This window comes from Sturnira hondurensis, unplaced genomic scaffold (genome assembly GCF_014824575.4).
Source record: "Sturnira hondurensis isolate 20B ecotype Veracruz unplaced genomic scaffold, ASM1482457v3 Scaffold0018725, whole genome shotgun sequence".
Lineage (NCBI taxonomy): Eukaryota > Metazoa > Chordata > Mammalia > Chiroptera > Phyllostomidae > Sturnira > Sturnira hondurensis.
This window is the reverse complement of record NW_028091356.1, coordinates 10161-26359: the sequence shown is the minus strand read 5'-3', so window position 1 is coordinate 26359 and position 16199 is coordinate 10161. Positions and strand designations below refer to the sequence as shown.

The 16199-nt window shown below is 46.2% G+C and overlaps 2 protein-coding genes across 2 annotated transcripts; one reads left to right on the top strand and one right to left on the bottom strand.

Annotated features, from left to right (window-relative positions):
• Window positions 1-2728: 2728 nt before the first annotated feature.
• CFAP144 (cilia and flagella associated protein 144) lies at window positions 2729-10486 on the bottom strand. Its single transcript, XM_037069626.1, has 4 exons — window positions 10275-10486; window positions 7545-7604; window positions 6062-6165; window positions 2729-3162 (listed from the first exon to the last, which is right to left on the bottom strand). The coding sequence occupies exons 1-4, from the start codon at window positions 10405-10407 to the stop codon at window positions 3052-3054; spliced, it is 408 nt and encodes a 135-aa protein (XP_036925521.1). The 5' UTR covers window positions 10408-10486; the 3' UTR covers window positions 2729-3051.
• Window positions 10487-10657: 171 nt separating this feature from the next.
• On the top strand, window positions 10658-12446 carry LOC119003352 (spermine synthase-like). Its single transcript, XM_037069640.1, has one exon. The coding sequence runs from the start codon at window positions 10888-10890 to the stop codon at window positions 11983-11985; it is 1098 nt and encodes a 365-aa protein (XP_036925535.1). The 5' UTR covers window positions 10658-10887; the 3' UTR covers window positions 11986-12446.
• Window positions 12447-16199: the final 3753 nt, after the last annotated feature.

The window sequence follows — 16199 nt, the reverse complement described above, 5'->3', positions numbered from 1 at the left end:
AAGTTTTAAAATTCATTGTCATGAATATATTTTGAAGAGAGCACGAGAAGTGGACTAGCTGATGTGGACAGAGGTGAGTCTGTGATCTAGTGTGCATTACACATTAGCTTCCAGCGTCTTCGTCATCACAATGTTGTCTGCTGCCAGAGCGGTCATGGTCTCTCGCCCTTGTTCAAAGCAGCCACCTCCTCCTGCTTGCACCTCCTTCCAACATCACTGTTACTTTGTACATCAAGTCATCCGAAAAGGTACCTGTGTGTAGTCTTCAGTTTACACAGTAGTGCAGCACCACGAGATGACCTCTTGCTGCAACTATGCAAAGTCATCTTCATACACTTTGACAGTTTTTATTCGTGGGGGTGTGGTGCCTGGAGCTTCCATGCCCTCTTTGGACACACCGCCTGGAAGCTCTCCAAACCCGGCAGTTAGCAAGGTTTGTGGAGGCTTCGTCATGTAGACATGGTTAACCAAATCATGGCTGTTGATGAGCAAGTCAGTCTTCACCCCTGTTCTCTCCCCAGAGGTGGCTGGTGGGGCTGAAAGTTCCAAGGTTCTAATCAAGGCTTGGTCCTACTGGTGAGCAGCCCCATTTGGGATCTATCCAGTGGCTGCCAAGAGTCACCTCATTACAACAAAAGACTATCATGTAGGAATTGCTGGGGATTGAGGGGCTCTGGGCTAGGGACTGGAGAGAGCAAGTATCTTTGGATGACATTGTTAGGTAACAGCTAGGAATGAGCAGCCAGAGGGAAATAAAGCAGGGCCCCTGCCCAATGCAATCTAATGAAGAACTTAAAACAAAGGAGGCTGGTAGCAAAAGGGAGACACATCTCACACGACCCAGCAGTCCTGACCCAGCCATCCTGAACCTAGTCCAACAAGATCGCCAAGCGTTCTGAGAATCAGAAGCAAAAGTATGATAGTGCAGGAGGAGGGGAGCCCTTGAAAGCCTGTGGATCATCTCCCAGCTCCATAGCTGGGAAGCAAAGCCTTTGGAATTGTGGATTCATTCCCAAGGTCTAGAGGGGAGGACTAGGGGGAACCTAGAAACTGAGTAAAGTATATAACCCCTGAACCCCAAAGGTTGGGGCACTCGGATTAGCTGGGTGCCCATTTGTAGCCACGTGCTCAAGTGTATAGAACAAACCTAATAACTTTATTTCCCCCATACGTAGGGCACTCGGACTAGCCGGGTGCCTGCCTGCAGCCTCGTGCTGAGGAGTATTTCATAAATAAACTTGAGAACTCATTTCCACTATATGGGTTTGTCTCTTGCCTGAATTCTCTTGTGAGCAAGATGAGAACCGAGGAGGGGCAGCCCTCCTGACTCAGGCAAATACCTTCATCTGATATCACATCACCTCCTGATCTTTGATCACAGACCCCTCAGAGCGGCGACTTTCTACTGGTGTGTGCTGCAAGTCTTTTTAAAACATGCAAAATCTGGCTGTTTAGTCAGGAACACTGACTCTTTTCCCTTAGATTGTCAAATAGAAAAATGACAACAGCCCACACAACAACAGCCATCTGGTGTGAATGAATCAAATGGTACCTATTTTTTTGTCTGGTTGGCAAAAAAAAAATGGTTTTTGGTGTGCCACAGAATTTTAGTATATAATTAGTGGATGTGTGCCGTGAGATAAAAAGGGATAAAAAATCACTGCCTTATAGCAAAAGGGTTATTGGCACATTCCTAGACTCCCACACAGTCATTAATAATTAGTCTAGTCCATCATCTATTCTATGAAAATGTCTCCCGGGGGAGGCCACTCAGGCTTGCAGGCTTTCACTAGACACTTTCAGGTTCCCAAAGCAGGAGTGATTTCAGCAGTACATGGCTTCACCCTTTCAGACCTGACTTGGCAGCCAAGTGGAAGAGATGCACAGGGCGGTGGGGGGCGGGGAGGGTGCGTGGAGCTACCACGCCCTCCCTACTGCACCACCTCCCAACTTCTCCACACGTTCCCAGACTGTGCGTTCCCTGGCTTTTTTTTTTAAGGATTTTATTTATTTTTAATAAGAGAGGGGAAGGGAGGGAGAAAGAAGGAAAGAAATTTTGATCTGCTGCCTCTCATACCCACTTTAACTGGCAAACAACCCGAAACCCAGGCATGTGCCCTGACCAGGATTTGAACCACCATCCTTTCGTTTTGCCAGACAACAACCCAACCGCCTGGACCACACTGGTCAGGCCCCCAGCTCTTTTTCCTTTTTTTGATATGGAAGTTTCTCCAATCTCTAGTGTCTTTTTTTTAACATGAGCTTTTAGTCCCCTTATACATTCCCGCCGCAGCTCTTTTTAAAAGGATTTTTAAAAGGATCTATGTGGGAAGTCTTCTCTCTCAAGCTTTTATTCTCCCAGAGAGGATTCCACCAGCTTCAAACCTTCGGTAAAACCACAGTACAGCTGTGGGCTAGGGATTCAACCTCCTTTCCCAGATTTTCACTGTTTTCAGCCTCATACCTCATTGCTACCCTGTGCTTTACTTAATTTCCCTGAACCCTGGACTCTCTGTTTCCCCCGAGAATAACCCTCCAGTGTGGGAGATGTTAAATGCCTGGGCGCTGGTGCGTGGAGCCAGCCTCCCTGCAGACTCCCCACTGAGGTCCACTTTCATTTCCCCGTTTCACACCCCATTCTGTCTAAGGGCCCAGTGACGACTGGGACATGGGCTCTATGCTGAGAGGTGTCCCCTGAGCCTGCATTTGGTGGCATCTTACATCCCTTTTCATCAGCTCTCCATCTTCTAAATGCCTTCAGTTTTCTTGGTTGCTAATGATTCTCTCCCAGTTTGTATGGATTCATACCATCCGTATCCCTTTATTTCCTTTACAAGGGCCTGGGAAGGCAGAGCAGACACTGTCTGCAGTGAGGTTGCCGCCTTTAACTGGCCTTGGACTAGTCTGGAAGATAAAGGATTTGGTCCAGTGGTCAAGGGCAGAGAGGGGAAACATGAGACTCTGGATAGGCGAGTTTAGGCTTTCAAGTATCTTTATCTGGGCGGCACGCACTCTGGGCATTAAAGATGGGCAGATATCACCACTGGCAAACTACTTGTGGCGATCATCTTCACCCAGGCTCCACAGTTTAGCCTTGTACAGACTGATGTCAGTGTAGACCTTGAAGTGGTTCAGCCTGCGGTCGGCACGTTCTGGGTTGACCTAGATGGGAGAGCATAAGTCAGAAAGCAGCCTGTGAGGAAGGGGTAGACCTGGATTAGAAGTAGATGGACCTGGACTTGAATTAGGTCCCACTCTGCTGATGCACGATCCTTGGTTCTTCCTGGCTAAACCCAGTTTATGAAATGAAGATAACATTGACATCACAAAAGCTGCAGGACTGGATGAGAATATCCTGTGCAAAGCTTCTGTACTTCCCTTTCCACGGCCTAAGTTCAAGGCCTCTGGACTCTCCCCCACTGGAACATGAGCTCTGCGAGGACAGGTCCTGTCTGGGCTAGTCCCTGCTTATTCTTGCACCTAGAACAGTAGATAGCAGGCACTAGGAACTCTGTACATATCTGCAAATGAATGAATGAATGTTGAAGAGACACAGAGAACTGAGTGAGAATTCTGACACATAAATCTTACAGAAGCTCCACTGTGCTATCAACCTAAAAGACACGGTTCAGCTCATGTAGAGACCAGAGGTTGAGCGGTATTTGTTGAGTGTGGCTTCCCCCATGTCCTATTACTGGGGTTGCACAGGCTGAGGTCCTGCCAGGGAGCCAGGAGCCCTAAGTGACGTTGGGGCTGATGGAGCCTTTTCTGCTTTCAAGCACAAGTTGCTGTTTGCACTGCAACTGGATGTCAGGGTGTTGGGGTATACTTCTTTACTGTGCCGCCAGCGCCACCTAGCGGCAAGGTCCCCAGTTTGTAATGATGCACATGCTTAGCTCATTAGCAGACCCTTCACGACTCCATGGTGAAGTGCTGTGACACCCCAGCAGCCAGTTATCTGCAAAGCCTGGGGGGAGGGGTATGTCGGGCAGGGCAGCGCCGGCCAGGGCAGTCACACTAGTCTTTCCTGTCATGGCATGGTGAGGCTGGTGTGAGACCTGCTTGTCACAGATGCAGCCTTTGCACATGCACACTCTGTACCCATGGGAGTCAGGCCTTTCTTATTAAGAAAATGAAGAACAATGAACTAAATGACTATGCTCTGTAATAGTTTTATAAGTTGCCAAATGATCTAACTTGGGTGATTTTCAAATCACCTTCGCATTCTTTCCTTCACAACCCTCCGTTCCTCCACTGTAAGTGAGCCCCGGCCCCTGTGCACACACGTGGCCCTATTTCCCTTTGAGCCTTTGTCTCTTCCCCAGCCGTCTACCGGGCCTTGCCATCCTGGACTCGCTGTCCCGGACTCAGACCCCTGGGAACATGGTGGGGCTCCCATTGGAACCCTCGCCCTGTCTCCTGCAGCCTCCTCTCTCCAAAGCCATGCCTTGGGTCCGAGGAGGGCCTGTTGCAAATGCGCAACTATTACCTCTCCCTTCACTGGTAGAAGTGACTTAGGAGACACTTATTCGGTGTCCACACAGTCGCCCAGTGGCAGAGCCAATGCCCCAGGCTGAGTTGTAGAAGTGGTGGGAAGGCCAGGTGCCCACAATAGAGATAAGAGGTCAGGGGATGGGGGTGGTGGGAAGGGTGTGCACTGCATAATTACTCAGGGGCCAAAGACAACAGGGTACAAGTCAAGGGGCTGGGGAAGCACCTGATGGTCCTCGGTTGGGGTCATGTGTCCTCCTTTCTATTCTTCACTGACAGCATAGTAGCCCGCATTCATTGAGCACTTACTATGTGCTAGGTACTACCCTAGCAAATTATATACGTTTCTGGTTAATCCTCACAACAAACTTTCAAGTATTGACGTTTTTAGCCCCATTTAACAGTATGTAGGTGGAGATTCAGTTTCAGTTTACACAGTTAGAAAGTGGTGGACCTGGGATTTGGACCCAGCCTGTCTGGCTCCAGAGCCACCATGTTATACTGAAACACTGAATTGAGTTGTAACAGCAGGAGGCACATGGTACTGTAGAAGCACAGGGCGCAGTGCCCAGCTCTGCCTGCTAAGGAGTGGGAGGTATTAGTCCCTTAATGGGGCTTTCTGGAAGAGGTTTCTCCTGAGGTTTCTTGAAGGATGAGTAGGACTTCCCCAAGGAGTACTGATCGGGGGTCCAGAGCAGTACACGTGGAGACACAGGGTGTGCAAGAGCCTGCAGCCTTTGAGACCACAAAGGAAGTACTGGCACAGCTACAGAACAGTGCCTGCAACATCGAATCACCCACACAATACACACATGTACTAAAAGCTAGGTCTTTAAAAACATACAACATTTAGGGGGAAATGCAGGAGAAAAGCTAGTTGTTTTGTAACTCAGAATGTTACGAAACATCTGAGCAAGGCACAAACCCCAGAAACCATAATGGAGAAAATTGGCATGCTGGCTACTTCAAGATTAAAACCTGCTATGTGATGAAAGGCATAAGCAGAGTTAAAAGACAAGAGTGGCAGAAAGTTCTGCAAGATGTCTCTTTAAAAGTCTACGTTTTCCCTCAGTAACAGAAGCTCTACGTCATTCAGGGTGCTGATGTGCTTAAGGCTCCTCCTTGTAGGGAGGGATCTTCCAACCAAATGACTGTTCCTACAGGTAAGGGGAAAACTTAGAGAGATGTCTTAACATGTCTTAACATCTCGACATGGCCAAGACCAGCCTACGTGTTACCAGTAAAGCAAATCCCGGCAGTCTGTCGTCAGCTGCCTTTGTTTTAACCAACACCGACACAGTATTCACTATGTGGTGGGCTCTGTCCTTCCACCCTACAAAGCCTACCTCGTTTATTCCTCCTGACCTTATGAGACACTGGCTGTAGTATCTCCAGTCTACACCAAGAAAATGGAGTCATAAAATAGCCCAGTCACTTATTCAATGTCACGGGGTCCATAAGTGGTAACCAGAGTTCAACACCAAGTACCTGGTCCACACCCTTGCTATCTTGCACCGCACCCCGCACCCCCGCGGCCTCTGTGCTTCCTGAGTAAAGGAGACACACTCACCAAGGGCTCTGAGAACCATCCAATTTCTTGGCTTTCAGTCTGTGTCTCCGAGTATTTCTTCCTGGGTCCCTGGGCAGCATGGTGAATAAGATTCAGAAACTTATCTGGAGGATGGGGCATGGGTTACAGAGTCAGTTTTGGGGAACAACCTGCGGCACCGCGCCCTTTTTAGTCTGTACCCTTCTTCCCTGAAAGAGGCAGGGCACCTGGGCTCGGAGGCTTGCTTAGGCCCCGTGCCTCGCACCAAGGGTGTCTGCTTCCTCCACTCATTTTTCAACAAATGCATGTTCAGCGCAAGCTGTGCCGGGCATTGTTCTGGGCTCTGGAGGTAGAGGAGAATGAGATCGCCATGGTCCCTGCTCTCCTGGAGCTCCCAGTCTAGGAGTAGGGACAGGGGATACAATGTCCAAGTATCATTGGGTTGTGTGAGGTTGTGTACAAGCCTGGGTTGTGCGGTCTGTCTCACTCCCCAGTTTTCCCCGGTTTATCTGTGCACAAATGTGGGACTTCCCGGTCTGCCAGCCGCCTTGTGTGCCGCACCCGTCCACAATCTGCCTCCCTGCTGGGTTCACCCCATGCCCAAGGTCCACCAACCACCACTTTGCCCTGAGCACTCTCTACCCAACTCTGCCCCTCCTACCAGCCTGGATGAAAGTGTCTACTTTAACTCCTTGGTTGTCAGACTTCCATCCAGTTCAATTTTCTGTCAGTACTGGTTGCTTTTTGTTTCTAAATTGTTATTGTACTTATTTTGGTTGTGTGAGGAGGCACAGTGTGTCTACCTATTCCTCCATCTTGGCTGGAAGTCTCATTTCTGTGTCCTTCCATATAACTTGGAAGGTCCTTCCACCACCTCCTTTAAGATGACTTCCCCAAACTCCACTGCCTGACTTAGGTATGTGTCTTCTATGCTGTTGCCACTCCGGTCCTAGTCTCTAATTTATTTGTCTGTCTTCTTCACTATGGTATGAGATCCCCACCCCCCGCCCCATCACAGAGTACTATCACACAGTGACTACCACTAAGCAATAATGAAAATAATTGTATTAACCTACATTTTCTGACCACCATGTAACAGATATTGTTCTAGGCACAGGAAATATTTTGTTTAATCTTCACAAGAATCCTTAGAGATAAGCTTGGGGAGGTACAAAAGTCTTGCCCAAGTCACATAGTTAATGAGAGGCAGAACCAGGACTGGAACTAAGTATGATTTCAAAACTTGTCCTTACAACAGCCGATGTTTGATGAACAAATGACTGCAACGTTCAGGTCATTAGAAACATTTCTGCTGGCTTGAAAGTTAGCCTGGGAGTGTGGTAGAATATGTCAGCCTCTTGCAAGCTTCGTTAGTATGAGTCTAGTTTTCAGACGATCAAAGCAGAGGGCTGTGTTTCGCCCCAAGGGGGGACTGCCCTACGCCTACGCAGCCACCTGCCTCTCCTTGTTCCATCTCAGTGGTGTCTCAAGCCCCAGGACTTACCATCTGCAGGCTCTTCCATGTTATCATGCCAAGACATGGGCTTTCTGGTGATTGTGTGAACTAGAGCAAAAATAGTACCACAAATTCATGTTAAAACATTAATTCCTTACCCTCTCTAAGACCCACCTTAGGCCAGTCTCCCATTTAGTATTTTCTCAGTGTCTGTCACAAGTCAGGTATTGTCCTGGGCACTAGGGAAAAAGGCCCTCAAGGACCTCACAGTCTAGAAGGTCACTGTCCAGTTTGGTGGCTATCAGCCACATGTGGCTACTTGAACTCGAATACTTAAATAAATACAATAAAGAATTAATTCCTAGGTGACACTAGGAGCATTTCAAGTGCCCAAGAGCACATTTTGGGCAGCACACATATAGTACAATGTCATCACTGCAGAATGTTTTCTTGGACAGCCTCGGTGTTCGGGGATGCAGACATACCGGTCAGCCAAAGAAGATTAGCCAGACAGTGATCTATACCCAGGAAGCTACATGATAACAGTGGTACCGAATCCACAGACACCCGCTTAGCTACGGGTGCAGTGTAGACAGGGCTGCAAACGGAGAAGGCTCCCACGCTCCCTGAGCTTCCATTCCATTTGTGGTGACGGACAATACACAGCTACACAATTCCAGGCAAATACAAGTGAGATGCAGACCAACACAGTAGGTCCGGAGGGTCAAGAAATGATGGTGGGGTGGGAGTGGGAGATACATGAGAGCAGAGTCCTGCACAAAGTGAGGGCTTGTGCTGGGTGAGGATACGGAAAGAACCTGAGAGTGACCCTGTGAGTTTGGGAAACATGTAAGAGGCCAGGGTAATTCAAGAGCAGTGAGCGAGGTAGAGAGTGGTAGGAAATGGGCAGAGGCCAGAAGGAACCAGTGGTCTCCAAAGTGATTTTATCGAAAACTCCTAGTAAAAAACGTCTGAGTATGTCCCCCTAATATAAGTAATTTATATAGTGTGTTTATATGACTATCAGTATATTAACAAGGCATTTCTTTTTTCCACATAAAAGTAAACTTAAACACAAGTTCTAATATGTTCTCACTGTTCTGCAACGGATCATATTAATCCTGTTTTCAAGGGCATGACTTGGGAGAGCATCGCTTTTCCTAGGAAACCTGAAGGCTGAGGGATTATTAAATCGTTGGGATGGACCAAACTTAAAACTGTGCAATAATTTGTTTTCATGAAATTAGTGATTGGAGACTCCAGTAGAAAACCAGGTTAACTCGTAAGAAAAGGGAAGACATGAGACTTCTGGGCTCATGAGCACTCGCAGAAACACACACTGGGTAACTGTGTGAGGAGGTAGCTACGCTGCTCGGCTTGACTGTTGTAGTCATTTCAATATGTATATGAAAGTGTCCTGTAATACGCCTTCAATACACGAAATTTTATGTTAAAAATGACATTACATTTTTCTCTGTAGAGCTGAGCTGCAGTGAACCAGAATAATCAGGTCTTGAAGTTGGGGGAACAAGTTCAGGGAGAAGGAACAATGTTTCCAAAGAGGTTGGGAATGACAGGATATGTTAGGAAACCCACTTATTTAGAAGGCAGGAGAAAAGTGGCTGGTGCAGAGTCAGCACTAAAACATTTCTCAAAGGAAGTGTGTGTGGGTAGGGAGGGGAGTGAGGGTGAAGCTCCGTGGGCGGCAGAGCCAGACCCATAGGGGTCCGCAAATGCGCTCAGAAGCTTCTGAGGATTTTGCAGAGGGATAGCAGGATCAAACTTGCCTTTTAGCATACCTCTATCCCCAGGGTAGGACTTGGAGTGGGGTGGGACTTGGAGGAAAAGAGCAGTTAAGAGACCACCAGTTCAATCCAGGCAGAAGTAAGGAGGGCTCCACTGAGGCCTGGGGGTGGCATGAACAGAGAGGCAGACTCAGGCACTATTAAGAGGGCAGAATTAAGTGAGGAGAGGCGGAGATGCCTCCACATGTGTGATGGTGTGTTTCACTGAGGTAGGAGCATGGGAAGGGGCAGGTGAGAGAAATGGTAACCTGAGGACTTACTTAGATGTGTGGACCGAGAGACACAGTGATTGAGGATGACTCCTAGGCTTCTAACTTGGGAGAGTAAATGGCTGTGGTGACTTTTGCAAAGACAGGATATTCTGGAGTAGCAGCAGGTGGGAAGGGAGGTGGGATGTGTCTAGTTTTGGAACTGGTGAGTTTGAGACAGCCATGGATTGTCCAGGGGTAGGGGGACCTGGGGGGAGTTTGGGCATATGGGTTTGGGGCTCCATGTAAACCTCAATGGCACTCAGGGGGAGTCGATGTGAGGGTACCAGATGAAACCACCCAAGGGATGCGCAAAATGAGGAGTGGAAGGTAAAGCTATTTTATGAGGGGGACACTATGGGCCCTGAGTCTACTACCCCTGAACTTTCCAAAGGTCTAAGATAATTTAGAAGTCTGAAAAATAACCCCAAACTTTTTTTCATTAAAGACAAACCAAAATCACAAAACAAAATATATAATAAACCCCTGCCCAATATAATTATTTCAAAAGCAAAATTGGAAAAAGACTTTCAACTCCCTTTCAAAAACATTTTACCGCGGCCATTCAAATATCTCTAACATACCTGATGTGATGTGGGGTGAAACGCACCCCGCCTCCTGGGTTCCCTAAAAGTCCTGAGGTCTAGGAATGTGGGTGAGGTCAGAGAAGGGCCCCTCCTGCTGTGCCCCGGCCCCGCCTCCCCCTGATCCGCGGAGCCCCTCACCCTTGCGCTGGGGATTCACGTGATACTGAGTGTAGAGTTGCTGGGTTCGTAGCTCTCTGAGGTACAATTCCCGCAAGATCTGGTTCTGATGCACCTCATCTGGCACCACCTTTTCCTTTTGGTGTCCAGCCATGGCCTTGGCCAGGCTGAGTCCGACACAGGTTCCTCTCACTGCCTTTGAGACTCTGGAGGAAGGCGGGGCAGCCGGCGGTCTTTAGACTTAGACACTCCTGGCTGTCTCCAGGCAACAGCGTCCTAGGTCACCCTCCACCCTCAGCATTCACTCAGGCCAGCCCCGCCTAGAATTTTATTCCAAGCTCCGCCCCCTTGGGGTGCTGGCCTCACCTTCCGCTGCTTCTCAGGACGTAGCCTGGTTGCTAGGACCGCCCCCGGATACTGCGGGAAAAGGACTGGTTGCGCTGTGACCCGCTGTGGCGGTAATGGGCTTATGATTGGACCTCCTCTGGGCCGGTCAGTTATTGCAAAAGATTTTGAAGGGATCAGAAACCTCTCCTACTTCGAGCAGTCCCCGCCGGCCTCCAACTAGGTGGCAGCAAGGTGCCCGGACTCTCGCGGCCGCCTGCGTCGGGCAAGGACAAGGCTGGAGCTCACTATGGCCGCTGCCAGGCACGGCACGTTGGACTTCCGTCTCGGCGCCCAAGCTGACTGCGAGGCCATTTTAAAAAGCCTCAGGTCCGTTTTCCAGGAGCTGGGGATGACGGAGTCGCTGCACACCTGGCAGGATCACGGCTGTTTAGCGACCTACCTCCACAAAAACGGCAGCTTTGCCAACTTGAGAATTTACCCGCATGGCTTGGTGTCCCTGGACATTCAGAGTTACAACGACACTGCGCAAGCCAAAGAAGTTGACAGTCTTTTGAACAAAATAGAAGAAAGGATGAAAGAACTGAGTCAGGACAGCCCTGCGGGGGTGAAGCGACTGCCACCCATAGTTCGAGGAGGGACCATCGACAGATACTGGCCCACTGCTGATGGCCGCCTGGTCGAGTACGACATAGATGAAGTGGTATGTGATGAAGAGTCGCCTTATCAGAATATTAAAATTCTGCACTCGAAGCAGTATGGAAATATGCTCATCCTGAATGGGGATGTTAATCTGGCGGAGAGTGATTGGGCCTATACCCGGGCTATCATGGGTAGTGGCAAAGAGGATTACACTGGCAAAGACGTACTGATCCTGGGCGGCGGAGACGGGGGCATATTATGTGAATTAGTGAAACTGAAGCCAAGGATGGCCACGATGGTAGATATTGACCAAATGGTGATTGATAGATGTAAGAAATACATGCGAAAGACGTGTGGCGACGTCTTGGACAATCTTTCAGGAGACTGCTATCAGGTTCTCATAGAAGACTGTGTTCCAGTACTGAAGAGGTATGCCAAAGAAGGCAAGCAGTTTGATTATGTGATTAATGATTTGACAGCTGTTCCAATCTCCACATCTCTGGAAGAAGAATCCACATGGGAATTTCTCAGACTGATTCTTGACCTTTCGATGAGAGTACTGAAGCAGGATGGGAAATATTTTACACAGGGTAACTCCGTCAATTTGACAGAAGCCCTTTCACTCTACGAACAACAGCTGGGGTGCCTCTATTGCCCTGTGGAATTCTCGAAGGAAGTCGTCTGCGTCCCTTCATACATGGAGTTGTGGGTATTTTACACTGTTTGGAAGAAAGCTCAGCCTTGAAGATTAACATGTCCTCATCCTGTGTGCTGCAAATGGTCTTCCTGACCTTCATGTGCTGCCCATAACATCGAATTGAGTCAGGCAATTGATGGTGAATCTCTTCAAGTTTTACTTTTTAATCATTACTTTCAATTTAAAAAAGCAAATGGAAAATGTATATTTTGATGAGCTAGGGTGCTATTTGATTTTTGTTTTTGTTTTTTGAAAGACAGCTGGGAGAAGGCTGCTAAATGTACACTGAATCCCTGTATGGTGATTTTGTTACTTTTTAAAAATATGTGGGCTTTTCTTGTTTTTTTTTGTTTGTTTGTTTTGTTAGACTTTGAATTTGATTGTTTGGGGGAGTGAACATGTTTTGTTCTGGAGGGAAATTCTCTATGATGTTTCTTTCCCCCAAAAGTTAACTTAGATATTAGCAATGCTTTGATTAAAATTACAAATGAGAAAAAACATGAAAGAAACCTCTCTTGCTTTAAAGCGAATACCCAGAATCAAACCTTCTATGTCTATTTCACAAAACAGGAGGGGTCTTGTAGCTGAGAAGACATTCTGGCCCAGATCATCCATGTGATAATGTAGACAAAATAGTCCTTTCCTAATTTGAGTAACTGGGGGGCTTTAAAGTTTATTTTTTCAAGTTTTAATTGTGATAAAATATACAAAGTTTTGCCTTCTGAACCATTCTGAAGTACACATTTCAGTAGTGTTAAGTGTATTTACATTGTGGGAGACCAATCTCCAGAACCTTTTCATACCCATTAAACAGTAACTCCCCATTTCCCTTACTGCCAGCTCCTGGCATCCATCATTTTACTTTCTCTGTTACGAATTTGACTACTCTAGATACCTTATATAATATAGTTTATTTTAAAAGAACCAACAATAGGCCTAGCATAAAGAAAGGAGCCATCCCTGGTTTTAAAATTAAGGACCTAAACACTGACTCCAAAGCCTGTGTTCTTCCTTCTTTCCTCCCTCGAGGCACTTATTCATTCATGACTGTGTTCCAGGATGTGTTTGGGTCTGGGGGACACCATGTTGAACATGTCAGTTGTGTGAACATATGTGCAGTCTCCTGAGCCCAGCAAGCGACTCCGTGACTCCTTACTTTAGCTCCTGCTCTTTGGCCTGGAAGGCTCTTTCCTGCATTGTCTACCTGGGGAACACCTACCCAGTGTTTATAATGAGCTCACATGCACTCATCTCTCAAAAACCTTATTGGACTCTGCTGCCAGTTTTTCTTTCAGCATGCTCTACCCCAAATCTACAATTATTAGAATGCTTTTACTAGTTTGTTTATATCTAAGTTACTTGAGAACAAGAACTGTATCTGGTCCACCTCTGTGTTATTAGTACCTGGCATGATACAGATGTGGATGTTTGGTAAATGCTTGCTGCTTACTGGAAGCCCAGCCCACTGGCACCGTGATTTTCTTATTACATCATACAGATTTCATCACATGCTGACTGAGCTGGAGATGCGCCTTTGTTAACTTGCCATTGTCAGCCATGCCTGAGTCCCTTTTCCTAGTGAGGCTCAAAAAGCCTCCTGAAGTCTTCACTACCTTCCTAAGACAGAGGGTAAAATGAGCCATCATTCTGCTAAGGAGCCACACTGTTAAGCTCTTGGACAACCAGCGAGACTGTTTGCCCCAGGCAAACTGACATTTTTTCAGCCCGTGCTCAGTGGTGCAGCCCTTCCTCCACACAGGGCTGGGGCTCAGAATGAAGAGGGGTTGGAATTACTGTAGCTTCATCTCCACCTCAGCTCCACATTCTTATGTTTTCCTGATATGGAGCCCTGATATAAGTTCTAAACATTCTTGTATAACAGCCCAACACAGGGCAGGCCATCCCAGTGACTCTGGGGCTAGCTTCTGTTTTACTTTGGGTCATTCTAGGCCATCAGTGTGCTTCTAAACTCTGAGACTATGTATTGAGAAATACTGAAGAGCTGAAAAACATAATTGTCCTGGTCTTTCTTTTATCTCGTCTGGTGTGTGAGGTTACAGATTTTCCTTGAAGCTTCTGCCTTTCATTTAGGATCAGATGCCGAGACCCAGATAACAGGGAGAAATCAACTAGGAAATAAAATATCATCCACTTTCGAGACAAACTGAATTATGTAGGAATTAACCTGATAAAATGCATGAAACTTTTATGAAGAAAAAAATTAGTATAATTTCATAACACAAAAATATCGTAATAAATGAAATAAACATTGTGTGCTGGTGAGACAACTATGTGACAGAATCACACACTAAACGTATCATAGCAATATGGATAGACCTTTAGAAACATGTTGACTGAATAAACTAGAAAAGGCTAAGGTTTCTAATGTAATACTATTAATTGAAACTAGAATTAATAGTACCAATCTATATGGTACAAAACCAGTTCTGCATAGTATAGAGTTAATGTCCATTTGGGTGAAGATATAAAATAAGATTTTTACTGCTAGCCATGGCAGAGGAACTGGTACTAAGCTTGACCTCCTGCTACAAAGAGCTGGACAAAGTACACGAAACAACTCTTTTCAGACATGGGATGATAAGATGTGATCTCCGCAATTGCCCTTAATTTCCGCCTGGAGACACTTTCTGAGATAAGCAGGAAAGGGGAACCCAAGCTGAGCCAGGCAATATTGCCTTGTTGGGAGAACAGATTGAAACAGATTGAGGTCCATGGACTGTGAGGCAGCTGAAAATTTGTAGAGCAGAAGGTAGAAAACTGGAGAAGTGGAAGGGAAGGGGGAGGGGAGGGGACAGGGAGAAGGAGAAGGGAAAGCTATATAGCTTTAAATACTGGTATTAGAAAAGAATCAAAGTACAATATTGGTGAAAGGCTCCTACCTTAGGAATCTGGAAAAAAGAAGAACAAAACTTACTAAAAATTAAGAAGTAGAAGAAAAATAATAAAGATAAGAGTAGAAGTCAATTATATGAAAAATAGGCAAGCAATAGAGAAAACCAAGAAGGTAAAAAACTGATTTTTTGAGCCCTGGCTGGTGTGGCTCAGTGGATTGAGTGCCAGCCTGAGAAATAAAGGGTTGGTGTTTCGATCCCAGGGCACATGCCTTGGCTGTGGGCCAGGTCCCCAGTGGGCATGTGAGAGGCAACTGCACATTGATGTTTCTCTCCCTCTCTTCATCCCTTTGTCTCTCTGAAAATAAATTAATAAAATCTTTTTTTAAGAACACAAACTTTTTTTGAAAATATGGATAAACTTCTAGCTAGGCTAAGGAAAAAAGAAGACACAGAGGACTATTTTAAAGAATAAAAATGGGACATCACTATACATCATACAGATTTTAAATGAACAATAAGGATATACTATGAAGAATTTTGTCAATAAGTTTGACAATTTAGACGAAATGGGTAACTTTTGTAAAAATACAGATTTCCAGAACTGAAAAAAATGGAAAAATTTGCAATGTTATATATCTATTCAAAAATATATTAAGTTGAAAAACCTACCACAATATAAAATCCCTAGGCCCTGATGGCTCTTCTGGTTAATCTGTCGAACACCGAATGAAGAAAATGTTTCAGAAAACAAGTGGAGGGAATATTTCCTAACTTGTTTTATGAAGTCAGGATTATTGATACCAAACCCAGAAAAATTATTACAAAAAGGACAATTAAAATAAATATTTCTCATGGTCATACATGAAAGGTTCTTTAGCTATGTATTAGGAAATAATATCCAGCAATATATTAAAAACAGTACCTCATGACCCATGAGGTTTGACAAACACACCAGGTTGGTTTATGTTTAGAAGTGCCCAGTCACCATATTAATGCGTAAAGGAGACAAGCCATGTGATCCTCTCTCTACTCTGGCAGGTGGGGAGGGAAGGGAAAAGAGGAGAACTGCTGGGATGTTATATGGAAGATCCTTGCACCTTCCTCCAGACACTGCACCTTGTCCCAACCCACAGTCACAAGTCAGGGATTCTTGAGAAGCACTTAACAAAAAAAGCAAAAAAAACCCACAACCTTTTTATTGTGAAACATCACACATACGACAGAAAAGTGCTTTCTTCCAAAATGTAGTTCGCACAGGTTTACCACAAAGTACACATATTTCACCATCATATGAGCCCAGAAACAGAGCATCAACCGCCCTCAGGGAGCCTCTCTCGTGCCCCTTCTCAGACACCGCCTTCTCCTTGCTCCTCAGGTGGAACCGCTGTCTCTGATTCTAGAGATGAG

What these genes read in the sequence shown, in the direction of transcription:
- CFAP144 (XM_037069626.1), bottom strand. Translation starts at nt 10,407, where the DNA reads ATGGCTGGACACCAAAAGGAAAAGGTGGTGCCAGATGAGGTGCATCAG. An exon ending in CGTGAATCCCCAGCGCAAGG is followed by an intron (nt 7,605 to 10,274) that starts GTGAGGGGCTCC and finishes TTTTTGCTCTAG; the next exon opens with TTCACACAATCACCAGAAAG. An exon ending in GATGGTTCTCAGAGCCCTTG is followed by an intron (nt 3,163 to 6,061) that starts GTGAGTGTGTCT and finishes TCTCCCATCTAG; the next exon opens with GTCAACCCAGAACGTGCCGA.
- LOC119003352 (XM_037069640.1), top strand. Translation starts at nt 10,888, where the DNA reads ATGGCCGCTGCCAGGCACGGCACGTTGGACTTCCGTCTCGGCGCCCAA.